Source organism: Buteo buteo, chromosome 18 (genome assembly GCF_964188355.1).
Source record: "Buteo buteo chromosome 18, bButBut1.hap1.1, whole genome shotgun sequence".
NCBI lineage: Eukaryota > Metazoa > Chordata > Aves > Accipitriformes > Accipitridae > Buteo > Buteo buteo.
The window spans coordinates 29,355,712-29,380,775 of NC_134188.1; the positions used below are offsets into that span (position 1 = coordinate 29,355,712).

Below are 25,064 nucleotides of genomic sequence, written 5' to 3' on the forward strand. Positions count from 1 at the left end.
TTCATTTGTTTTTTTTAAAAACAGAGGCATTTTTGTATTTTGTTTTTTGCTGTCATGCTTACAGCAGCTGCCACCAGGTTGACTTTAGAGGGAACAGTGCCTGTCCCACAGTTGTACCCTGAGGTGGTGGCTCTTCCCTGTCTTGTGTCTGAAAATGCCTGCTACTGAACAAGGAAGGAGTCCTCACTGATCCAATTAATTCACATAGGGAAATTAAAAAATTAGTAATTCCAATGTGTGTTTTTTCTGATACTTCAACTTGAATGTAAATAACCAGTATAGAATTTGCCAAGTGTGTAGATTTTTCTCTAATTATAACAATGCTTTTATAAGTTGCTTTAAAAGTGCTGATTTTCTAATAGTCCATCTTGGTTCTATTCCCAAAGTAAGACTTTGTGAAACTTTTTGTTTAAAAATTGAGGCTTTGAATTTGTATCTTTCATGGTGGCACTCTCTTGCTTAGGATACCTGAGGTTACTGTTAGTTTTTACTATTGTACAGCTTTTTGCCTTGCTGCTTTAAAATGTAAAACAAAGGCAGTGCTGCACACCTGATGTGACGTGAATAGTCTTGCAGCCAACGCATAACAACTGCTGTCTTTGGTGAAATTGTGTCCGTTCTTCCTTCTTTCCCCAAAAAAGAAAAGACAAAACAGGGCATGGAAATCGATTTTCCTTCATGTATGTTGCTTTTTTCTGCAGCTTTTGCAAATGTGACTTACACCCAGGTTTGCCTGGTCACGGTTGCTGGTGCTGGGAGCGAAGGGGTGAAGCGGTGCAGGCGCAGCAGAGCAGAAGAGGCCACACGCAAGCAGGGAGAACAGGCTGTGCCAGCCTGTCTGCAGGCGAGGGAGAAATGCAGCGTGATTTAAGTTGCAATAAACTGGACACAAACAATCTGAGCGTCAGCTATAAAACCTCTGCTCCAGTGCCTTGCTGTACAGTTGGCCTCTGTCACAGGGGGTTAGATACAGAGGCTAAATAGCTAAAATAACATGAAGTTCTGGTATGACAAGTTAAAAAGCAGCAAGAAAATTGAGAGTAGAAAGATTATCTTGTGTTGCCTTGGTGATACAACACCCCGAAGGGTCACCCCACTGGCAGCCAGTACGCACTGTAGGAGCACAAGCCTTGGCGGGCGGTCAGAGGGAAAAACGATGCCAGCCGTGATGGGAGAGACTGATCCCGTCCCTCCTTGCACAGGCAGTGGTAGCGACGGGCAGATGTTACACGTGAAAAATGGTGTCTTTTTCTGCTTGACGTAGGTCTTTGGACAGTGATTGCAGCAGCAGGTAGGAGACCTGAACGTCCCCCAGTTCTTCTGGCCTGCACCGTGCAGGGAGCCTGGGGCTGGCAAGAATTAACTGCCGCAGGGCAGGGCAGCCCACCTTAGCTGTTCTGTGGGTGGTCTGAGCTTAACAAGAACTATCCTAGAAAAGGTATTTTATACCAGAACACCTCTCCTGTCGTTACTTGCAGTGTTTCCTACTGTTCTGCCTTGGAAGGGCACTCATTACCCTGGAGAAACTGACTTGTCCTGCAGCAGTTATTCTCGCCGGCTCCTGAACACAGAAGCAACAGTTCAATCCGCTTCCTTGTGCTGACAAATCCTGAGTGATTTACAGTGATTTACAGAGTTCTCCTGTCTTTTATAGACTGATACGTTGGTAGTGCCTGTCTGACACTTGTGGTCATGCGTGGCAGTGATGTACGCCACGTAGATCAAACCAAGCGTGGTTCCTGCACCTAGGGTGTTCGATGGTGCTGTACCATTGGTATGTGGTGTGCCTAGACCAAGTATTGGAATGATAATTTGGGTGTTTGGATATATCGGGCTGGGAGCGTGCAGTGCGTGGGCCAGGCTCACAGGTGTGACTGTAGGTGCATCACTCTGCTATGACCTCATTTCCCAGTCTATGCAGTAGATGCTAACTGGGATTTGAATGAATCCTTTCAGTTGTGTTGGCACTTGGAAGGAAATAAGAGATATTAATTGTGCCCAGGAGACATGTTGCATCCAATGCTAAATGTTTGTGTCATGGCAGCGTTAATGTGTGAAATGGCTGGCACAAAGATAATGGCCGTCCTTGCATTCTCCTCAGCGTGAGAGCAGTCACCTTGCTCTGCACTTTTGGGACTCGTCCAAAGTTTTCACTAAAACACAATTTAAGCTGTCTTGAAACTATAGTCATCTATTTGCCAAATTCCAGGCACTGCTATTAGCTATTTCAGAAGTATAGGGTTGCTTGGTTTGTTTTGGGGTGGCTTGGCGTGCATGGGGGGTGGCATTGTGCTCAGCAAAACGGTACATGTTCTTGAAAGGGACTTTGTGAAATTTCTCTCAGGGAAACCCCACTTACTTGCTAATGAACATGCTTTATGCTGTTCAATTTTTAGTAAGTTAATGGTACTGAGAGCTACATTTGTGGAAAAATAATCAGTAGTTTGTGGCAAATACTGTTTTTTGTGAATTTTAGTGCAAAACATAACAGCTGTACTTCTTTTGTTCTTTTTCCCCCTCCTCTTTACCTTTCCAAAGTGCATTTGGCAAGTGCAGGACTCTTCATCCTGCAGCCTGTCTGCTCTGCGAGGTGACGTGCTCAGTACTGCGGGCTGAATCTAGGAGCTTTCACAATGTAGGAAAGCATGCAAACAGTGGGTAGAATAAGTTTCAGATTAATTGGATTTTTATTTACCATTCTTTGAATCACTCAGAGGGAGTGACCAAGGTGTACATTAGAGATGGGAGCCCTGACGCTGATTGCAGTTGGTGGGAAGAGGCAAGTTCTTTGCTCAAAGCAGCCAAATTACTCCCGTGGTCTGGGGAACCCTTCGCTTCTCTTCGGAGAATAGCTGCAGAGAGAAGCCACCTTGGCTGAATTTAGCCTTTGTTACCCATACATTCCTTCCCAGGAAAGACTTGGAATTCTTCTGGTCAACCTGTATCTTACAAAGAAAAGTTCTAGGAAGCAAAAAGACTACGTTTACAGCCAAGCTAAGTTTTCCTTAGAGTTTCCTTATCTACTTGTCTTGAGCAAAAGCCGCTAAAGAGGAAGGATGTTTGTCAAGTGCTTGTGTGGTGGAGCTGAGAACGGTTGGCACTGGGAACAGGAGTAGCAGATGAATCAGCTCGAGGTGGGGCTGGCAGGTATTTCTCTGTGCAACACCTAAACTTGCCTTAGCTTAGGGCATGATGCTGCGCGGCTGGGGAGGTGGCTGGCAGCGTGCTGGGTAAAGCAGGTAATGGCAATGGTGGAGGAAACAGTAAAAGAGAGAAAAGCTGTAATAGCTGTGGGTGGGTGGAAAACAAACCGTCTGAATAAGTCAGCATAGAAGTCTTCTCAAAACATGAAACAAAAGGGATTCAGTATTACATTATCTGCAGCAACTTGCCAGGATCTGCTCCTTAGAAGAGGATGTTGTGGTAATCCATCCGGAATGGGAAACAGGGCCAATATTAATCTTGTTTATTTCTTTAGTGTTGAATTTACGAATGAATGTTTTCAAAGAATGATTGAACTCTTCTGCGGCGCGTTAGCTGATGGATCGCATGGCAGTGTTTGCGAAGATAAGGGGAGACGGTGCTTGGATGTCTGCTGAATGTTTGAAGAAAGGTCCTGTCCCTCTCCCTCCGGGGGTGGAAGCCCCTCCGTTGCAGTCAGGGGAACAGCAGCACTGTCCCTTCTCCATGCAGATCCAGTGCAGGGCTGCTGGGCAGCCCCCCCTGCCCTGAGCCACCCCCATCCCACAGCATAATTTAGCTTAATGTCTTTAGGTTTCCACCTCCCAAGCAAGCAGCCTGCCCCCAGGTGCCCTTCCCTGTTGGCCCCAGCTCTGCTGATGTGACACACGTATTTTGGCTGTCATCATAGAATCATAGAATGGTTTGGGTTGGAAAGGACCTTTCAAGGTCATCTAGTCCAACCCCCTTGCTATGGGCAGGGACACCTTCCACTAGACCAGGTTGCTCAAAGCCCCATCCAACCTGGCCTTGCACACTTCCAGGGATGAGGCATCCACAGCTTCTCTGGGCAACCTGTGCCAGTGCCTCACCACCCTCACAGTGAAGAACTTCCTACTTGCATCTGATCTAAATCTACCCTCTTTCAGTTTAAAACCATTACCTCTCATCCTATCACGATCAGTGACTCTGGTGAGCCTCCCCCTCCTCCTGACACCACTTTGGTCGTCCCTCACACTGGGGAGCTCCCTGTACCCGCTGTGTACCATCTTTCTGTCCAGCGGTGCCTCCCAGTACTGGCTTTGCCAGTTTGGCTCCAGGTTGGCTGGGCAACTGAGTTGGGTTTCCTTCGTGCTGCTGGGTTCAGGGTGCTACGGGAGGGAGGACGCTGCCGGTCTCTGATCCTGCCCCAGCTGCCCTCCTGCTTGCTGCAGAGCCGCTGCGGAGCGCGGAGCTCCTGGCCCGGGCTGCTGTGCATCCGAGCTGGCTGCAGGACCTGTCTCTGCTGGGAAAATGCTGCCAAGTCGCAGTAAAAGGGTTCCCAGAAAGGGCTGAGACCGGAACCATCAACCAGTGGAGGGGAGAGGTGCTACCTGGATTTTATCCGGAGCAGCTTGCCTAGCTGAGAAACAGTCAGGGTTGGGTTTCAAGGTGGTGCCAAACTATTTCATTTACTTCTGAAAAAAATGTAGCTCCTGGAAAAGCTCGCTGACACCAATGTCTGAAAGGGGTCTGAGTTTGCAGGAGAGCTTATCTTGAACAACGATGCTATTTCTCCTCTTTCTTACATTTGTGCATCTAGGAGATTGCTGCAGTATTTGTGTTTCAGCAGTGCAAACAGCCATTACATCCCCCGCACAGCATGCAGGATTTCCTCCCCTAGCTGGGATTACATGTTTGCATTGTTTGTTTACATTAAAGCTATTAATACGGCAATCAAGTGCTGGTGGGCCGGGGAGGGCAATAGCTGAGATGCATCGGTGCTTATTGATTAAACTCTTAAAGTGACAGGTGACATTGATTATTTTTCAGCAGTAGATTATGTTCAGTCTATAAAATTTCAGAGGTAAATGTCACACTTAAAAAAAAAGTGTTTTATTGTCCTACGGTAAAAAAGTCACACGCTTCTTCATAAGCTGTAGCAGCATTGCTAAGCCATGATTTTTATTTAACCAATTTCTGCTGAAACCCTATTCATCTGTTTCTGACAAATAGGAAGTGATTATTCCTGAGCTTCAAGAACTGCAGGTTAAACTAAAGAGGAAGTTTCCCTGGCAGCCACACAGCTGCTCCCACACTGCTCCTGGAGAACAGGAGCAACTCCCGTACCCAGCCAGCAATTAACCTGCTGCTGCTTTGCACCAGTTGCACTTGGTCCAGCCTTAAAACAGTGTGCTGTTCATCATCAGTCTGAAGTTTAACATGGCCTAAAAAGTTGGTCAGGAAGAAAAAAAAAAAATGGAGCCAAGCAGCGTGAGGTTGGGGAGAGATGACCTAAGCAATGTGAGTACTGTAATAAGTTATTGCTGCTGGTGCCAGAGCTGAGCTGGAGTGACCAGCCGCGTTCACCCCTGAGCCTGGTACAGAGACAGGATTGAGTAGTAGTTTAACTTGCCTTCACAGGATATTCATGAGTATTTCACATTTCGCATGCAACATGCCGGCTTGCGAGCGCTGGTTTGCAGGTAGTAATGTAAGTGCTTTTAATCATCAGTCCATACCTAGGGAGAAAAATGCAGGCAGAGGGAGCATAGTGGGAGGCTCGTGCAGGAGAGCATGCCGAGATGCCAGTCTGCTTCAGCTGGAGGCTCCAGTCGGAAATATGTGACAAACAGTGAAGCGGGATGTCATTTAACTGGCCAGCCCACAGCACCAAGGAGTCCCTGGGCTTTCTCATGTTTCTCCTGGGGGGCATCTCTTTTCATAGCCACACTTTGTATTAAAAGTACATCAAGATGCACTGCATCATCCAGGGTTTGTGTGTCTATCATATATTAACTGGAAAACATTGCTCCAATGTAGTGGGGAAGTCTGTTTATACCCTGACTCAACAGCTGTGATGTTCTCGGGGTGAACACTCGGTCCCCGCCTGCCTGTGCCCCTCAAGAGCTCTGCAGGGGCCACCACCTCGGGTACCGTGCTGGCTTCTGGGGTGCAGCCTTTTGCTTTAACACCTAAATGCAGCTACAGAAAGAGGCCGACCTCACTGAAGATGTGTGTGTTGCGTTTGTGGGTTTTCCCTTTGTTCTTCAGGCAGTCTGTCTGCTCCAGAAGATCTCAGATTTCTGTATGCAGAATGTCCATAACATCGCATCAGTGTATTTCTGTAAAGCTAGGATACTGGGCTGCTTTACATCCGTTTCTTGTGCTGTCTCATGTGTATTCCTCATTTCTGGCTCTCAGTCAACCCGAGCAATTCCTACCAGCCGCAGATGGCAGCAGCCCACTTGAGTCACTCCAGAAATCAATTTTCTGCTAGTGAGGGTGGCCCCATTAGACTAACGCACTTTCAGACTGATTTCACTCACAGCAGAGCAAGAGCTACAGAGAAACCAAAGATGGCTTGTGACCAGAAAGAGTCATGGGATGGAGTCTGGTGCCGTAACTGGGGTCAGATTCTGGCACTTTGACACGATAAAGATCACTGCAGGCAGTGGGTGTCACTGGTAATGAGCTCCATGCAATGTATCTGTCATCTGCTGCTGGGGGGAAACTGACCTTTAAAAGCCTCATCTTTTCCCAGTTAAGGCTCACGTCATCTGTTCTTTGCTTAAAAATAAATAAATCAGAAAACCAAGATCCAATACAAGGCTTTTTCCTAATCACAGGTTTAATGCCCTTACTATTGTAACACATCTATTCTTCTATCTGTACATTTTGAGTCTAGCTTAGTGCGATCTTCTGCTTTGCTCTACTGCATTTTGCAGGCTTCTGTCTTCTCCAGTTCACGTCTGCCACTGTGGCATAAGGCAATATATTACTTAGACTGAGGCTGCACCTGCCTTTATGCGATGCTTCATCTAAAGCCTTTGACTAGGAATTATTTCATTTTGGCCAAATCTTTGCTTGTGTATTTGTATTCTTCTTGATAGTACTAGAATATTCTGTCTGTGGCTTGGAACCAGACTGTTAAGGAATCCCTGTATCAGTTACGTGGCAGCTTCAATATGTGAAAAAGAAAATGTTGATCTAACCTATCGTCTGTGCTTGATGGAGAAATTCTTACAGTCCCTGCTATCATTCTCCCTTTGCTATGAAATCCCAAGTATGTAATTTATTGGAGATACATGAGAATGTAAAAACATATTTCCAGCCCACCTTCTCCCAAATACCAAATTGTATGAAATCCAGCAATCTTTTTCTCCTAATTAAAACACGTCAGCATCCTCCTTTACCACTTTTTCATCTTTGCTTCATCACATTTTGCATACCAGCAGTAACCTTAAGTTTCTGCATCTTCTGTCTTGACTGAAATAGAGATTCATGGGGGGTGATGTGGGGATTAGTTAAAGCAAATGTATTGTGTCCCTGTACTTGATTTCACTAGGGCATCAAGAGATGTGGGAGTACAATAAATATTCTTCCTGCCTCAGCTGTGAGAGTCCTCATCCCTCCAAATAATGGAAGTAATTTTTTTATTTTTTTTTTTTTTTACTTTTTATTAGAGGTTTTGACAAGAGATGTGACACCAATTATTTCTCAACAGCCTGAGAAATGTCTTTAGACCTCCTCTTACAAGGTGAAGTCTCTGTTCCTCTTGCAAATTTGCCTGGTTCTTGAGTTTCCTGGGGAAAAGTGATGGGATTCTTACGCTGTTCTGTGCACCCTTCGTGTTTTACATCTTGGGATTTCTCACGAAAGTGAGAGAACACAGGTGCTGGGTGGACCAGGGTGTGTATCTGAGTTAGAAATGAATGTATTAATTTATTGTTGGGGAACAGAGTGGTCATATCTTAATCCTTTTCATGTGAAGGAGCCACTGTGCCTCTGTGTAGTTCTTTGTCTCTTTACTGCCAGTTGGGGATTTTACCAATAAACCCAGTAAGAGAGTTCAAACATGGTCTTTCAGAGCCTTTGCTGTCACTGTGGTGTGTGTGACAAATGCAAATTTCAAATTGAAAAGGCCAGTTGAGGAATTCTCTCTTGTATTGTACAAAGCTGATGCTTAGACCTAAGCATTACAAAAATCATGTATCTTAATCTATTGAAAAAGCCTTTAAATGATTGCAAAAATTAAAAGGAAGGGAAGTGAAAGCCCTAAATTTGCTATGTTTGTCATTTTGAGGGAAGGATTATTTGGGGGGGGGGGCAGAAATCATGTTTCTTAACTGTTTTAAGGTAGCAAAGATGAATTTAAGGCCCTGGGGGACTCTTTTATCTACATTATAATGCTGTGAGGGAAGTACTTATTAAAATTAATAAAATTATGTAAAAAAATTGTTGGTAGAAATCCATTTCTAATTTGGTGTAATCAAGTTTTTAAAGTCTCTAAAACTTCAAGTAAGATGGAAAGGCTTTTTGGAGAAAACTTGTAGCAAGAGCACCACAGTCATCTTGTTGCTTCTCGGTTTGTGAGAAAGCAGTCAGCGTGTCGTCATAGCTGGAAACAAAGAGCTGAAGGATTTTGTGTGAGATGAAGGAGCTGGTTTCTCAGGGACATGATGGAAATCATCTGGTAAGTGCGGCATCGCGGTGCCTTGCATAAATGTTCACAAAACCCCTTACAGTCCTGAAATGAAAGGTGTTGGGAAACTTGCAGCCCAGGTGGGATTTTATGCTGAATCCATTTATGTAAGCTCATCTGCGGTGCACAGAAAGGAAGGGACCCAAGCAGAGATGGCAATCGAGCTTTTTCCCAGCTGGGAACTTACTCAGCTGTGCAGTGGCCACTCCAGACCCCAGGCTGGTTCCGTTCCATGGTCCCAGTGGTGGGAGCTGGCATCTGCCCAGCTGGCATGGGCTCTTGTCATGCCACCTTCAAACACAAAACACATGCATGTGAATGAAGGAGGATGTGAAAGAGCTGGAAGCAGAGCATGGCCATGCTGGCTGCTGCCTCTGGTGTCAGCAATAGCTTCTCCTGCAGGAAAGCTGCTTCCAGCCCTGCGCCAAAGCTGCCAGGTGCCCATGGATGGAGGGGGAGAGATCCAGTCCCTGCGCAGCCTCACCCTGCACAGCATCACTTGCTTCTGTGCTTCAGTTCTCTCCCCTACAAAATACATCCGATATTTATTTGCCTGTAGTGGGTTATGGCATTTCCTTAAAGTATTTTAAAATTCCTATATGAAAGAAGGCTATTCACACTTTTGTCATCTTTAAAATGTCTGGTCGTTGACTTTTCCACATCCACTCATTTTGGAAAGTGACGTCCTGTCCATTTTAAACTCTTCTCACCGCTGTGACTTCCCGGTCCCAGGGCACCCCTCTGTGCCATGCTCATCATGAGCCTGATGTGCAAGAAGCTCATTTTGGGGAGTGCTGCTCGTTCTTGCCAGGTCACTGTGACCCGTTTGCCCCATGGGCAGGCAGGTATTGGCTGCGAGGATCCGGCAGCGAGGACTCGCCTTGTTAAAGTGTTTTTCTTGTGGAAAATGGGTGCTGCTTTGGGTGCAGCCCATCTCATGCATGCTGAGTTGAGGTGTCCTCCAGACCAGGTGCAGGACAGAGGGAGAGATGTTGGATCAATTTAGGGAAAATAGCATTGCTGACTCCTTTTAGAGTAACTGTGAGATTGCGTTACAGCACGTAGTTTGCAGTTCCTCTAAGAAAGAGCCTTTTGGTGGCTGTAGCCTGCTGGCAGCTCTTTGGCTGCTCTCGCCTCTCAGTCCTGAGATGACCTGGCTGCCACTCTGTGCTCTCAGGATCAGCAGCAAGGGGAGCGGGCAGGTTGCATATGTGCATTTCTGTGTTTAGAAATACCCTGCTTCTGCTTCAGGGGAAGCAAAGAGTTTTTCTGGTTGTGCCGGTAACGGCTCTTTTGCTTCCCCCATAGCTGCCGACCTAAATTGTCCCATCAGTCTTGTCCATCTGGGTACCGTCGCATGGAGCTGGTCAAGTGGAACAGCTGGGGGCTGCTGGAGCTGGCACAGCATTTGCTCGCAGATAAGCACCCCCTCACATGCTCACACTTCTCTTTATATGTTTATGTGAAGCCTAATGCAAAAGCCTCCAGGACTTCAGTGTGTTTTAGGGGAGCCTGTGCTGGGAAGCGGTGTTGGGTCACTGGTGGTGTCAGTGTTGTATGGAGTGGCCGAGTACGCCACGTGCTGCTGGGAATTGCGTGTTTCCCTCTGATGCCTGTAGACCTTGATAGGAAATCGGTGTGCCTAGGATAAAACCTGTAGTACTGGTAGCAAAAAGAAATCAGTACTGTGTGAAGTGCAAGTGGAAGGTTGTACTTGGGGCGTTGCAATGTGCAGGGTCGTAGAATCATAGAATGATTTGCATTGGTTGGAAGGGACCTTTCAAGGTCATCTAGTCCAACCCCCCTGCCATGGACAGGGACATCTTCAGCTAGACCAGGTTGCTCAGAGCCCCGTCCAACCTGACCTGGAATGTGTCCAGGGATGGGGCATCGACCACCTCTCTGGGCAACCTGGGCCAGGGTTTCACCACCCTCAGCGTAAAACATTTCTTCCTTATATCTAGCCTGAATCTACCTTCTTTTAGTTGAAAACCAGTAGGTACTGAATGTTTAGTAGCAGCTTATTCAAGCTAGCTGCCATTTCTCATTTTTAGCTTTCTCAGTACATACTTGTTTGAGGTTTTGCTAAGTAGTAAACAGTAGAAAATTCTGCTTGACACGTTTTTGGGTTTTGTTTAGCACTTAAACCCCCTACGTATTTACTTTTGTTCTCTCACATGCATCCACACTCTTTTTTTAAGTAACTGTGTTTCTGCTAACTGTTGAAAAAGGGGGTTTCCACATTGAGTTGTAATTCTGGTGGGAAGTTTTGTAACTTGACGATTTGATCTGCCCCATCTCTATGATCACAGTCGTATTTTTTTTTCAAGAAAGTTATTTTCGTCTTAGCTCTTATATCTTCATACTCAATGCTATCTGTATTGTCCTAAAAGACCATAGCTGTTCTGGAGGTTCCAGTGTGGAGGCTCTCCTGTATTGCAGGAAAATTATAAGATTTTGAATTTCATGTTCCTTTTTGTTTTCTTCCCCATTCAAATTGAATAAATGTTATCACGGGTCTTTTTCTTCCCTTAAGTGTCAAGGTAGCTCATCTTTTCCCTTTGTGAAACTTGAACCACAATTCCTTCTAACACTGTCTTAACGTCTCATGTCCAGTTCTGGTGCAGGCGAAGCATTGCGGAGTTAATTGTCATGTTCTTTTGAATTCAATAGTATCTCTGGTCTCTTCCAGTAACTCGTCACAACCACCTGAAGGACTTCATGCTGGTGGTGTCCATCGTCATCGGAGTGGGTGGCTGCTGGTTTGCCTACATCCAGAATCGTTACTCAAAGGAGCACATGAAGAAGATGATGAAAGACCTCGAGGGACTTCACAGAGCTGAACAATCTCTCCATGACCTTCAAGAAAGGTAAGTTTTATGCATCCACCCAGTTGGAGCATTCAACTGTCAAGTCTTTCCTGCAAGGTCATTCTTCATTTAGATTTCAGGAAAGATTTAGCTGCTGTGCTGCTGTGTACCAGTGTCAGCACCTTCCTGAGTGACCGTAGCAAACCTGCCAGCTGATCTTAATAGCTCAAATGGGTGCCTGGCTCGTGAATGAATTCAGTTACCAGGCTACACATAAAAATGTGTGTGTGCTCACTTGACCTGCTCTTTGGTAGTGACATGCTAGTTATGTGTACTTGTGGTGTGCCACACAAAGGCCTGGGTGGTAAAAACTCCCTTGTGTTACTACAACCCTGAAACATGGTAACGAAGCCCCTTGAGCAAAGTGACAGCGTCCGGTACCAGCATCTCCTGCTCTGAGGTGGGCTCCAGTGCACACTGACGCGTAGTCAAGCGTGGCCATACATACTCCCACACAGTTTTGTTTCCTTTCTGCCCTGTTTTTATGTTGTGTTTTGTCTCTTCAGTTCCTGTTCTGCTCTAAAAGTCGTTACTGGTTAAAAAAAATAGTTTCTCAATTTCTGGGAAGACTGGACTCCATTTAGTTTTGCCACTGTTGGCATGTGAGAGCTTTCCTCCCTACACTCAGAAGTTTGCTGCTTTAAGGACCAAAACATCTAGCTGAGTAAAATGGATGGGAGTGCTCCTTCTGTACTCAACGCTGGTCACTCTTCGTTTTGAGAGTGTTGTCTTATTTCAAATAGGTACTTCCTATTTATTTACCACATTTAATTATATAGGAGCAGTGAAATGTACAGTGGTTTCTACTCCCAGTCTGACTCATACTGAAAGTACATCAGGATCCCCACCACCCAAAATTACAGTGTAAATCTGTGCTTAGAGGGGAAGAAGAGCCTCTTAAAGGAGTGTGAAGTAATCCAGCACACTTAGAATTTGTCATCAAGGCTGAGCAGGTTGTTCAACTCTGGCTTTTGATGGGAAAAAAACATGCTGAAACAGTGGAAGCAGTCAGAGGAATTATACATTCCCTTTTGAATTTTTTGAGCTATATCTAGAAGTCCCTGCTTCCATGCCTGCATGGTGATACCTAAATCCAGGAGCGTTGCCCGGGAAGAATGAGAAAAATAAATTTTGGAGTATTAAGTACAAGTATCAGAACTCTAGGCACTTTGGCAAAGTACTGTAGCCTCAGGGATGTGACCTCTACTCACAGAAATTACTGCAGTGGTTCCAGTAAAACTGCTTATTGGAGAACATGCTGCAAAAGAGGTCCTCTGCAGACACAGGAGTCTTCTAGGAAAGAAGAGAGCATTCAGGACTGTTAATGACAAACCGGGGGGGTGGGTTTGACGGTAAGATATTTTTTAAGGACAGATTTAGCGAACAACAGAGCATGATAGTCTTGGACTGTAACTATTTTTCATTAGCTTTAAGTGTAATTTTGGAGGACAAACCTTAATTTGGCTGCCATATAAGCTGACGGCTATGTTCCCAGCAGCTTCTCTGAAAGCGGAGCCCGGCCCCAGGTACGTGTGCTGGTCCCTCATGGGTGGTGTGACAAGCAACCTGTGCAAAGACCAGGATCCCGAGGACTTTTGCAAACAGCCCAGTCTTCGGAAACCATACGACATAGCTATGAGACTGCAACCTGATTTCTTACCTATGTGCTCATGACAGCCTTCAGGGAATTGTCCCACACGTGGGCATTGTTTGAAAGGCTTTCTTCTTCGAGTGTGATCACATCAGTTGGTGTCTATGTGGAGGGTGAACACTTGAGAAAGTACCAAGGTGATGGTGCCAGACTGGGCATGTTCCCCTGGCAGTAATGCGGATACGTGACCTGCTTTTTTTTGGCATAGAGATAGAATCAAGTACATTTCTCCTCTGCCTACAAGGAACTGGCTCTAATCCACAGCTGGTTTCACAAAGCTTTGTGTAATTTTACATTACAGATCGGACATACCCCAAAGAAAAAGATTATTCTTTTCTACTCCAGAAGGACAGGGCAATTCCTTCTCACCGTCCATCCCCCAAAGCATCAGAACGTCCAGGGCAGGGGGTCTCTGCTGGGTGTCACCGTAGAGCAGGTCACACCAGAGATCCAAATGCTGGCTGCTGTGAATGTGCTGTGTGGGGAACGACCTTGGGATCTGCTGCTGAGGGCAGAGCCATGTAAACAAGTAGATGTGCCTGTGAGGTTCAACTAATGCTCTAAAGCCAGATAGGAAGAAACACAAAACCATGTATACTAAGCATAGCTTGAGTCTTAACCCAGAGCAGCTTGTGATGTTTCTGCAGGGTGTGCAGCTGGGAGGGCTTGTCCTCTGCAGAGGGCACTGAGGGGGAGCTCAAGAAGTGGGAGGTGAATTCCTGGACCATGTGGGGCCTCTTGGCAGAGGATTGATCTAATTCTCCTCTGAAGTGGGGAATACACCTTCGCTTCTTCATGCTTGAGCCCCAGCAAGGTTCAGCTGTGGTCCTCAGCCACTGTAGAAACGGCAAAAACTACCAACAGCAACAGTTCCCGTGGACTTGTTCTGAAGTCCTACTCAGAAACTTCTTTTCTAGAGCTTGAAGTAACCTCCTGTTCTGGCTCATTGAAATTCAGTGCTGAACAGACCTCCGTAAGGCATGTGATGCCTTTCCAGTTGCCTACCAACTGCTAGCGCTGTTATTTGATGAACAACTCTGATAAGCTCTTGAAGACTTGAGAAGGGAAGATTGATGCAAAAAGCCATTTTTTGTTCATCTTTAAAATTAATATCCTTCAACAGTGACACTTTCCAGTTAATTAAATGACCCATTAAGATAAAAAAGTTCATGTCTTAGCACATCCTGCTGATGATTGGAGATTGTATGAAGATCTGTATTGAAGATCTACTGATTGTATTGAAGATCTGCTCCTGAATTGTGAAGCCCCAGATGGACCTTGATTTCTTGCCCTCATTACAGGTGCAGCTCTGAAGGCATTTTGTCATCTTGTGGAGCTCAGTGCACATGAAACCAGTGTGGCTCAATCGGCTGGGTTTGAACAGGAACGCACAGACAAAATGTGGTTTTGTCTATAACCAATATAAGAAAATACGGGCTCAGCTGTCAGGAAAAAAATGATAGTAAGGGAGAATACAATATTAGAGTGCCTTTGAGAATTATCTTAAGGATAAAATTCCTTCTGTCTTCTGCGTCATAGTATGGGGGTTTTTTCTCCTTTAAACAGAGATATTTTGGTGGATTGGGATTCTTACAGCCCTAGTATGGAAGAGCTTTAGCACTGATGCACAGGGCAGGGAGCGTGGGTTTATCTAAAAACTTGGAATGTCTTGGCAAGAGTCTCTTTAAATTGGGAAGAAAAACACTTTAGTTTCTCAACAGAGCTGTAAATTGAAAATGAGCCTTTTCCAAGAAGAGAGCCAACATCATGGCTGATGAGAGTCCAGCATGTCCAATCTGTTTTAAATGGCCCTCTGCATGCCAAGGAGAAGCCTGAGGAAGAGGAGCCCTTGGCTGGGACAGCGAGCAGCTTCACTCTTGACCTGAAAGGTGGCCATGGGTCCCTGCCGTGAGTCTGCGCGCGGGCTGTGCTCCATCCCCCGTCACCAAAAGCACAACCAACTGTTGTCCTACGTACGATACAGGGCTGGAAGATGGACACCTCTGCATGTGCTGCAGGGAGCAGCATTTGTAGTGACTGAGGATCAGTTTTTCCCTTTCTATTAGTCCCCAGCTGGTCTGGGATGAGCGGGAGCTGCTTGGGGAGCCCAGGAGTGCCCTCCTGAGATGTGTTATTTGTCATTTACAGCTGAGGTACAGCACAACCAGAGCCAGACCTTGCTGTCCCCTCTCCTCTGTCTCTCCTGCACATCGCTCCGTTGGTTTGCTCTCCAGTTTGGATGTTGATGATCTTGAGTGGGAGAAGATTTTATGACCTTGAAATACTTATTTCTGGCTAAGATGATTCTATTTGGGGTTTTAGGGTGGGGTTTTTTTCTTTCCATTTTATAGATAGTTTTACTTGGTCACTGAAAATCTATCTGCTGTAAGCCACTACTGGTTTTGCTGGTTAAGCTGATGCCTTGCTAACCTCACAAACGTTGCTGGTAGCTTCAGTTTAGATCAGCACTTTATCCAAGATCCCACCAATCCATAGAGAAGCTGCATGGGCAGGGCAGGAAGTGCATGCAGGGAGAAGGAGCTAGTTTGGGTGGGGAGGGAACCGAGCTTTGCTTCTCATGGCAGAAAATGAGATTTTCCTCAGTTTGGTCTGGGTTAAAAATAGCATTGCCTCTGCTGCTCATACAGTATGGGTTTGTCCAACTTTTATTGACTTATCTCAAACTGTGATAACTGAGACTTTTGAAAGAGAAATTCAAGTTTAAAAGCCGGGACTGTTAGATTGATGCACCTGGTTTCTGATGGTGTAAGCCACAGCACTTCATTGTGCTCAATCCAATAGCTGAAGTACATGTTCTGGAAACTCATCGCATCTTGATTTGAAGTTTTCTGAAGATGGATGTACCACATTCCTCAGAAATTTGATCCAGGATTTAATTGTTGCCACCATTTAAAAAAAACCCAAAAGGTATTTTTCATTTGAATCATTAGGCTGGTTCTTGCAAGAAGCCCTTTAATACTCTTATTTCTTTCATTGGTAGTACTTGTTCAACATGATTTTTCAGAACCTTCATTATGAAGTGAACCTCTTCATTTCATTTCAACTGAGTATTTGCCAAATCTTTTTTTTCCCCTTTTACTTGGGAATCACTGTGTCTCTAGAAGCACATGGGTTTGGGACTGTATTTAAAAGAGGCACTGCTGGCATTAGAGGTTTTGCCACCCCTTTTCGGGACAGCTCAGTCCTGCGTGGGCCAGGTTCATTCTTCATGCTAATTCAGTTTCACTGAACTTGTGTGAGGATTGCGTTTACACTAGTGCAACTCCCCTGAGATGCAAACATCATAGAAACCCTGAAACATCTGGCTGTGGCTGCGGTGGTGTCTCTTTCAGAGGGCTGAGGCTTCCCAGGCTGAATGGGGAAACCTTCCTGAATGGGTACAAGTAATCTGTTATTACTTTTTGTTGCCATATATCATCCTACTGATTTAATTCTGTCATGCAGAAAAATAATAACTTCAGGCAAGATTAAGACCTGTCTAAATTTGAAGGTTTTTGCAAGGGGAAGACAGAGACATCCCGTTTGGGTGGTCATACCTGCTCAGGCAGATCTTCCCCTCCTTTTTTTTTTTTTAAAAGCCAAAGGTCTTCACTTTTGTAAAAACACTGAAAATTCAAATTAATTGGAGGCTTATTAAAGGAAATCTTGATGTGCTGTGGAAAATTAAGAAAATACGTACTGAATGTTTCAAAATGAAATGAAGTTGAGACTGTGGAGTTGACAATTTAATTTCTTCCTGGGCACGGTGAACTTTCTCCTTGACTCTCCAGGTACAGATCTCTGTTGACATCAACAACGAGTAAATAAGAGCAGGGCTGGTCTAGATTGTGGCTTGCCAGCCCTTGCATTGTGGACTCCTTCAGCTGTGTGCAGATAGCCTGACACACACAGCATTGGGCTCTTGGTCTCTGTGTGTTGCAGACTGCAGAAAGCTCAGGAGGAGCATCGCTCTGTGGAGGTGGAGAAGGTGCACCTAGAGAAGAAACTGCAAGATGAGATCAGCATTGCCAAGCAGGAGGCACATCGGCTCCGAGAACTGCGGGAGGGCACAGAGAATGAACTGAGCAGGCAGAAATACGCTGAGCAAGAACTGGAGCAGGTAAGGGTTCAGCCAGATGGATGCACTTATGTATGAGACATGCCAGCAAGAACAGTAGGCAGTTCCTCACTCTGCTTCATCCTTCTGAGAAATCCAGTGATGTTCTGCTTATAATGCTCTTCCACCTTTGCTTTTCCACTCCCCTTTGTGGAGGAAAAGGTCCAAGTATTTATTCTGCTACTCCACGTTACGCATCCCCCATACAGATAACAGTGCTGCTTGTGTGTTGGGTAGCAGGGACCGGGCAGGTGCTGTCTCAAGAGCCATGTGCTGCCACCACACACATCATCCCAGCTTGCCATGCAGAAGGAGAGGTATTGAACTTGACCTGTAGCTGCACCCTCTGATGACTTCTAACTCCCACTCCAAACCATAAGCTCTTTCTTTTTTTCTTTTGTATCTGTTCATGGTTTTAGGAGAATTTATAATGAGTTTGGTTGTTCTTACCATGTTTTCTTGTGGATGAGAGAGGTGTACAAAAGAAATTTCCTTCCAAGGAAATTTAGCACTAGGTTAGAATATGTACAGCAAAGTTAGAGTTCATATGCAGTTCTCAAAAAGATTAGTTTTAAATTCAGACTAGCAGGAAAATATGTCCCCAAGTTATATCTTGCAACGTAGGCCTGGGAAGAATATTGTGTATAATGCTGCTGCTGGCAAAAAAGAAACATGTTTGGTATATTACCAATTTAAACTGAAATTGTGTGAGCCAGAATTGCATGAGCCAAGCGAGTACCGTGGATATTCTGAGGCAATCAGCATATCCTCCCAACCTGACTATGTGTAGGCTTTTATGAGGCGATCAGCATATCCTCCCAACCTGACTATGTGCAGGCTTTTATGCCACCAAGGAGGATGCAGAAGAAAATGAGGCAAGAATCTAGGGTTTCCACTGACAGGGGGGAAGCAAGTGTCCTGGGCCATCAGGTAACCAGGGAACTATGAGGCAGTGCAGTCTAGGTATGCAAATAGTCAGCACACAGCAAATTTCCTTCCTGCTTGGAATACCTACTGCCCAGACATCTGCAGGCACCTGTTACCAGCTTTGCTCTCGTGATCCAGCATCATTCCTCCTAAATTGTCATCCAGCCTCTCCACAAAGTTACTGAGCTCCGTTTCAGGACACGCATTGGGACATCCGTACTCACGCACACGGAAATTCGGTCATTTTGTATTGTGGGCCATTAAATAAGGATGTGTAGCCTTCCTCTTGTAACCCTGACCCCTTGTACCCGACCTGCTCCTGGCTTTTGGAGAAGGCACGGTCTCATCCATTCCACTTCCCTCTCCACTTTACATTTGTTAAGAAACCCAGAAAGCCAGAGGTGACTTAACCGCTCTGTTGTTTCTTAGAGGCCTTCGGGAGGGATGCATTGACAGGGTGAGTATTGGTTTTACCCACCTGACCCACACTGTGTGATTATAACACGATCACCGTCCCAGTGAGCTGTAGACCACGGACAACATTAACCAGTCACTCCCACTGACCGTAAAACTCATTCGATTTTAAGATATTCTGGGGTCCCAGGGAATATTAAAACAAGACCTTTTGCACCAGTTGATTCTTATCACTAAAATGATACTGGAGGGTTTGGAAGCTCCTACTGGAGTCAGGCTTATGAGATGGAGAAGCAGTGTATTTCTAGGATGGGACTCTCCCATACTGGGTTGTTCATACCGATCCTCTCTCCTCGTTAGGTCATCTTCCCCCAGACCGTGGACCCAGCTGTGGCTGTAGACCCAGAGGGCATTCCTCGCTTTATAAATTGTTGCTCTTTGTGGTCAAAATGGGGTCTTAGAAATCTTGACAGGAGAATGTAGACTAACTAAGTGACTCCTATTGATATTGATGCCCCTGCAGAACCAAGAGGGTTTGTGTTTTGGACACTGCTGTATGATGGCTCATCTCAACCACTGGTCCTTGGCTGTTGTTCTGCACCGCTTCCCTTTTCCACCATTCCATAAAAGTGTTGTTCCTGTAAATGTTTTGAGCACTCCTCTACCCCAAATACCTAGTGGCAGATTTCCCGTATTCCTAAATCCCAGATGCTTGCAGATCGCGGTCAGAGTTTTGCCTGGGGTGGGAGCAGTGCTCAGTGCCGCTGGTGTCAGAGGGGAAAAAATAGGCCTTTCTGGGGTCTGCGATTCTGAATTTGTAACTTTTTGAATGATTTAGGCAATGTTATGCTCAACGAGACTAAATCACACATAAGTGATATAAGTAGTTGACCTCTTCTGTACGGTGCCTCCTGGCTACTTCTAGATGGACTGTGCAAATGTCCTCCTGGATAAAATATGGATTTTCAAAGTATCTGTGTGTGACCTGCTGCTTTTGGCTCACTAGAAATTACGCCTATGCCAGACTTGGTGAGACGTGACTGAGTTAAATAACACGTTGAGGGAAAAGATCCAAGTTTGAGCAGTTTTTTAAAAAAATGCTTATCTTCAGTCCGCTTGTGGCTGTGCTGTGTGGGAAACGGAGAGGCACTGGTACCAGGCAAGGGTGGGTGTAAACACAGTTGTGGGAAGAGTGTGTTGGGCATTGGGAAGCGTGCATTGGGCGTTGGTGCGGAGCCTGAGCAGGTCGCTGGATACTCCCATTGCCTCTGCATTTCTTAGACCTGAGTCCTAAAGAATAGAAAAAGAAAATAGGACAGACATCATCTAGGCATCATCCCAGTGACACGTGCGCAGCCCTGACTGCGTAGCTGGCCGTGCTGTAGCTGGACCTTTCCTCCCAGCTCCAACTCTGTTGGGAGAAGGTCTGCATTGGTGGGCCAGGGTTTCTGAGGCAGTGAAAGCTCTTGAAGGTGCTTAGGGTTGGCTTTTATTTTAACAGCAAGGAAGTCTGTTGTAGAGTGTATAACCACGTATACCCCTCCTGAGGTTTGAGGTGCTGTGGTTGGAGAGTAGTCCAGTCCACGACTGTTGTGCTGTCCCTGGATTGCAGCAGCTCTGAGCTGCAGTTGCCATCCTTTGGTTTCTCCGGTGTGGGACATGTTAACTTCTTGCAGGGCTTGTGTTAGACTTCAGGTTTATTAAAGTCTCTCCACATCACGTGTAATGGAAGAGAAGTGTTAATTACTGATGGTCTCTCGCACCACATACTTTTATGTAAGGTTTTGGTGTCTTCAACTTGCTTGTCACCCACTTTCTTCTAATTTTGTAATCGTTCCCTTCTCCAGCAAGATAAGTAAGTGTGTGGAGGAGACCAGACCGATGGTGTGTGGAGGAGACTGAGCTGGGGTGGAAGGAGAGTCCCCCAGAAAGCTACAGAAACTGCTGATTCCAGACGTGTTACTTCTTTTCCTGACCAAGCAGCACATGTTTTGTGTCTAAATATTTTTATCATCTTGCTCCAGTGTGAAAGTTGTCTCTTGACAAGCTCCCTCTGTTTGGCTCAGTAGCTGCAGTGAGAAAAAGCGATTGCCTGTGCAGCGTTGTCAGCGATTCTGCCTCAGGAGGATAATCTGTGAGTTTCACAGATCTGCAGGCAGGCAGCGAACTTTGCAGAGATTTCTAGAGGCTACGATAAGCACCCTGAATATCCTTACCTAAAGTCTAATTCTCTTTTAACTAACTTGTCCATCATGCTGTCAGCTCTGGAGGGTTTACCTGCAGTTTATGCTGTTGTGAGGCAGAAGAGCTGACATGAAGGGGTAGCCCAGGTCAGTGATGAACTTACCCTCCCTGATAGCTGAGGTGCTGAGGCAGGACAGCATCGCGATGGTTGGAAATTTTTGAGGAAGGAGCTCACCTTTAGGATGAAAGGAAAACACCATAGGGTGTTCTGGTCATCCGAGCGGCAGCCTTGCCCTGTTGGATGGCTTTCCTGCTGCACTCCTCTCTCTCACTTGCCCGCAGTACCAGGATGCCACCTCTCCTCCTGATGACTTTTGCTTCTGTCATGAATAAGATTAAGTTGCGTGGAGTCTTTTTTTTTTTTTTTTTTCTTCCTTTTTTCTGGTACCTTAAAAGCACCGGGTTGGCGGCCAGCGGTTGGGATGACCTTGTGGGAGGGCAGGCTCTCCCTGCCGCTGCTGCAACGCCGCGCCGGCCGGTTCTCCCCCAGGTGCGGATGGCACTCAAGAACGCTGAGAAGGAGCTGGAGTCCCACTGCAGCTGGGCTGCGCCCGAGGCCCTGCAGAAGTGGCTCCAGCTGACCCACGAGGTGGAGGTCCAGTACTACAACATCAAGAAACAGAATGCAGAGAAGCAGCTGCTGGTGGCCAAGGAAGGGGTGAGAATTTCAGCATCTTGTCCCAGGTCTTCCCCTCGCAGCCACGGGAAAAGGTTTGGGGAATGAAACCTGCAGAGTTGGTTTCTCTGCACCTCCTTTATTTGCCTTTTAATGTCTTAAATTTGCATTTTTTAAAGTGCAGCACAAACCTTCATAGAGATATAAGTAGGGGCTGAAAATGATAATAAGCGATCGCCTCTCAGGGCATGGCAGGCCCTGACCTGGGCATGCCTGTCAGCTGCGTTAGCCTGTTTTCAGTAGGTTGGAGCCCTGGGAAGATGCAGAGTATGAATTGCTGCCTGTGCGACAGCACTGTGGGTAGTCAGTAAGCAGAAGGTTTTGTACCTATTAAGTATAATCCCTGCTTTAGGTGATTTACATGCACAGGCAACAAAATTTCTAACATGCGTGCAATCTGTAGTGATGAATCATTTCTGTATTCCCAGTTGTTTCAAATTTTCTGTGCCAACCAAAAAGCGATGAGCTGCAGGGAAGCTGTCGAAACATGTATTTGTCTCTCTGGACGTACACAGCAGTCAGAGCTGGCAGCATAGAAAAATTTGTCTGCCTTAATATTTTTTTATTCTGAACATTTTAACATTTCAATGGTTTTCCTTTTGCTGTGTCAGTTCTTGTGTCTACATCCTTGGTTTGTCTTTTGTAAGTCTCAAGTTACTGCCACTAGATCTGTGAACCAAAGAGCTGTGTGTGGTGACTTTAATTTTGAGTATACACTGTGCCACAACAGGAAGGCAAAAAAAACAAACCCCAAAACAAAAAACCTCCCCAAACCAACAACCCTAGGGCATTAACAGTGTTTACTCATGGGAAAGACAAAACAAGGCTTATGACAGAGCCATTTGCTGTATGAAGTAGCTAGTTCAGTTCTCTGACTCTTTGGAAATCAGAAGGGCCAAGGAGGAGCATGAAACCCCCAACCTTCTTAGTCACTGCTGGCGAATTCCTCACCCACCATGCTAGGAAGAATAACATCCTTCAGTAAAAACCCGATTCACACTATTTACATGTGTGCAAACAGCTGCAGGGACTATTTCTGTCTCAGCCCATCCAGGATGTTCTTGTTCTGGAGGAAACATAAGGTTGTCTTCTTCCTGTGACCTTTTTCTGTTGATGTTCCAGGCTGAAAAAATCAAAAAGAAGCGAAACACCCTGTTTGGAACATTTCATGTTGCTCACAGCTCATCTCTAGATGATGTTGATCATAAAATCTTAACTGCAAAGTGAGTATCTACTTATCTTCCCTTATTTCTGCCTGCCTTTTTCACCGCTCTCGTATTACAGGCACAAGCGTACTGTAGCCTGTACAGGTGCTCTTGGTCTCATTTTGCTGAACTTTTGTTCTGTTTACTTTAGTTAGCTGGGATTGGACTTGCTTCTTTTAGTCAGTAACCTTTTAATTTTATCTCTGTGAAACAAGAAATCGCAGTTATCCAGAGCAATTAAAAGTCCTGTCAAAATGAGCAATTGGGGGATCGCAGTATTCTTAAGCGATTATCCCTGGATATTTCAGTTGTTGCTGGTTTTTTTTAATTCCTGTACTCCTGAAAGTGGAATGAAAGATGTCTCAGGTCTCGAGGATACAAAGCTGAACCACTAGACTCCCTGTTTCAGACAATTTATGGTGTCTTTTTCCTTCACTCCCCATATTTTTCCTTGCTTGAACCTTGCTTCCAGGCAAGCGCTGAGCGAAGTGACGGCTGCACTGCGGGAGCGCCTGCATCGCTGGCAGCAGATAGAGCTGCTCTGCGGCTTCCAGATCGTCAACAACCCGGGCATCCACACCCTGGCATCAGCCCTTAACATTGACCCCAGCTGGATGGGCACTCCGCGGCCTAACCCCTCACACTTCATCATGACTGATGATGTGGACGATTTGGACGAAGAGATCGTGTCTCCCATGTCCATACAATGTACGTAGTCTGTGTTAGCTGCGTGTGGTGAGTCTGCATCTGCTGGGTGCCGCAACATAGGGCAGACCTGGAACAGTAGTTCAAATATGTTAGGAGGAATTAAGGTATCTAAGTTAAAGTTTAAATGACCAAAGACAAATTGTTAGTTGTTAAGGGTCAGGAATGTCCATAAGTGCTAGACCACCACTGCTGGGGTTGCTTGGAGCCTGTTAATTCCAGCAGAACTAGTAATTTGTAGATGTTATTAGTCATCATTTAATCATATGTATGCTGTTGTGTTCAACTCCCTGAATTTAAGCATTTACAAAAAAAACCCAAAGGCATGGGCTAGACACACAGAAGTGAGAGAGGAAAACAAAGTACATTTTCCTGATGTCCCCGTAACTAGAACACTTGTTCAGGATATAAAAGGACCTGAAGACACCCCCTCCTCATGCACGGCTTTGGACTTGCACCTCCTGCCATTCTGTATGGGGAGGAGCAGTCTGCTGTGGTGATGCTGCCTACCTGTAACGACCTGTTCAACATTTCCTGGAGCAAAGAGTGAAACCTCAATGCCCCATCTCCTGTGCATGTCTTGTAGTCACCAAGGTGGGTGTTCGCTCCCTCTTTAGCGGTGACTGTTAGTATACAAAGTGCATCGACTCCTGTAGGGAGGAATGGGGCTGCTGGAAAGGGAGGGTGGACGATTCTGCTCTCATGAGCCCAGATCTCTCGGAGGAAGGGACTGAACTTGAGTCACCCTGTGCCTGTTACTCTCTCAATTGCTGAGCTCTTGGATTAAGTGAAGGTTGTCTCCTTCTCCATGAAAGGTTTGTGAATCAGTCCTGGCTACTGTTCCCATGTTAAACTGACCCAGATTCGGTCTTGCTTCTCTCAAAAATGCACTTTCCAAATACAGTTTCCTATCTCTAGCTATTGCACAAGAGAATGGGAGAACTGAGGAGCAGTTCCAGACACTCCACCACAGTGGTCTGAGTGGCACAGGGAGCAGCACATGGCTGGAGCACAGCTTTCTGAGCTCCATCTGGGAGAGGGGAGCGCATGCCGACAGCGTTAGCTGCAGCAGTCTTTTTAGTTATGTCTGATTTGGGTCACTTTCTAGTGAAGAATTCATCAAAAGTATTTAACCGGGTAGAAGGTGGGGAAGAGGAACAGAAGAGTGTTGGGGTTGGCAGCGTGCGCTGCAGGAGATGCCCATTTGTGCCATTGCCATCCTTGCCTCGTGGTTTTGGGCTCTGGTTAGATGTTGTGACGGTCTGGAGGTGAGTGCTGAGGTCAGGCTCAGGACGATGAAGGCAGAGCACTGAGGATTTGGGTAGCTTGCAGGATGGTAAGGCAGGAGGAACTGGGTATTTGCATGTTTCCAGGCCTCAGCAAACACGAGGGTTGGAGCTGACAGTTTATGGAATTGGGTGTGCATAGGGAAGGTTTAAAGCCTCAAACAGATAATGGTGTCCTACTAGTCTTTGTGATTATCAGTTACCATTAGAAACCAAGCTAGACAGCTCTGATAAAACAGTTGCAAAGACGCAAGTGAGGTATTAATGAGAGAGGGATGTCTGAAGAAAAGCCCTAAGTAACACCTGAAGCACAGTCTCTGGAGGA

The 25,064-nt window shown here is 45.8% G+C and overlaps 1 protein-coding gene across 11 annotated transcripts in view; it reads left to right on the forward strand.

Annotated features, from left to right (window-relative positions):
* Positions 1 to 25,064, forward strand: part of STIM1 (stromal interaction molecule 1) — a 101,831-nt gene that overhangs the window by 60,453 nt on the left and 16,314 nt on the right. For 9 of the 11 annotated variants that reach the window (XM_075050341.1, XM_075050346.1, XM_075050343.1 and 6 more), the window contains 5 exons: positions 11,337 to 11,514; positions 17,108 to 17,285; positions 21,358 to 21,525; positions 22,666 to 22,766; positions 23,221 to 23,456. In XM_075050341.1, the coding sequence (XP_074906442.1) occupies positions 11,337 to 11,514; positions 17,108 to 17,285; positions 21,358 to 21,525; positions 22,666 to 22,766; positions 23,221 to 23,456 (861 nt within the window). The other 2 variants (XM_075050351.1, XM_075050352.1) reach the window with 2 other exon arrangements.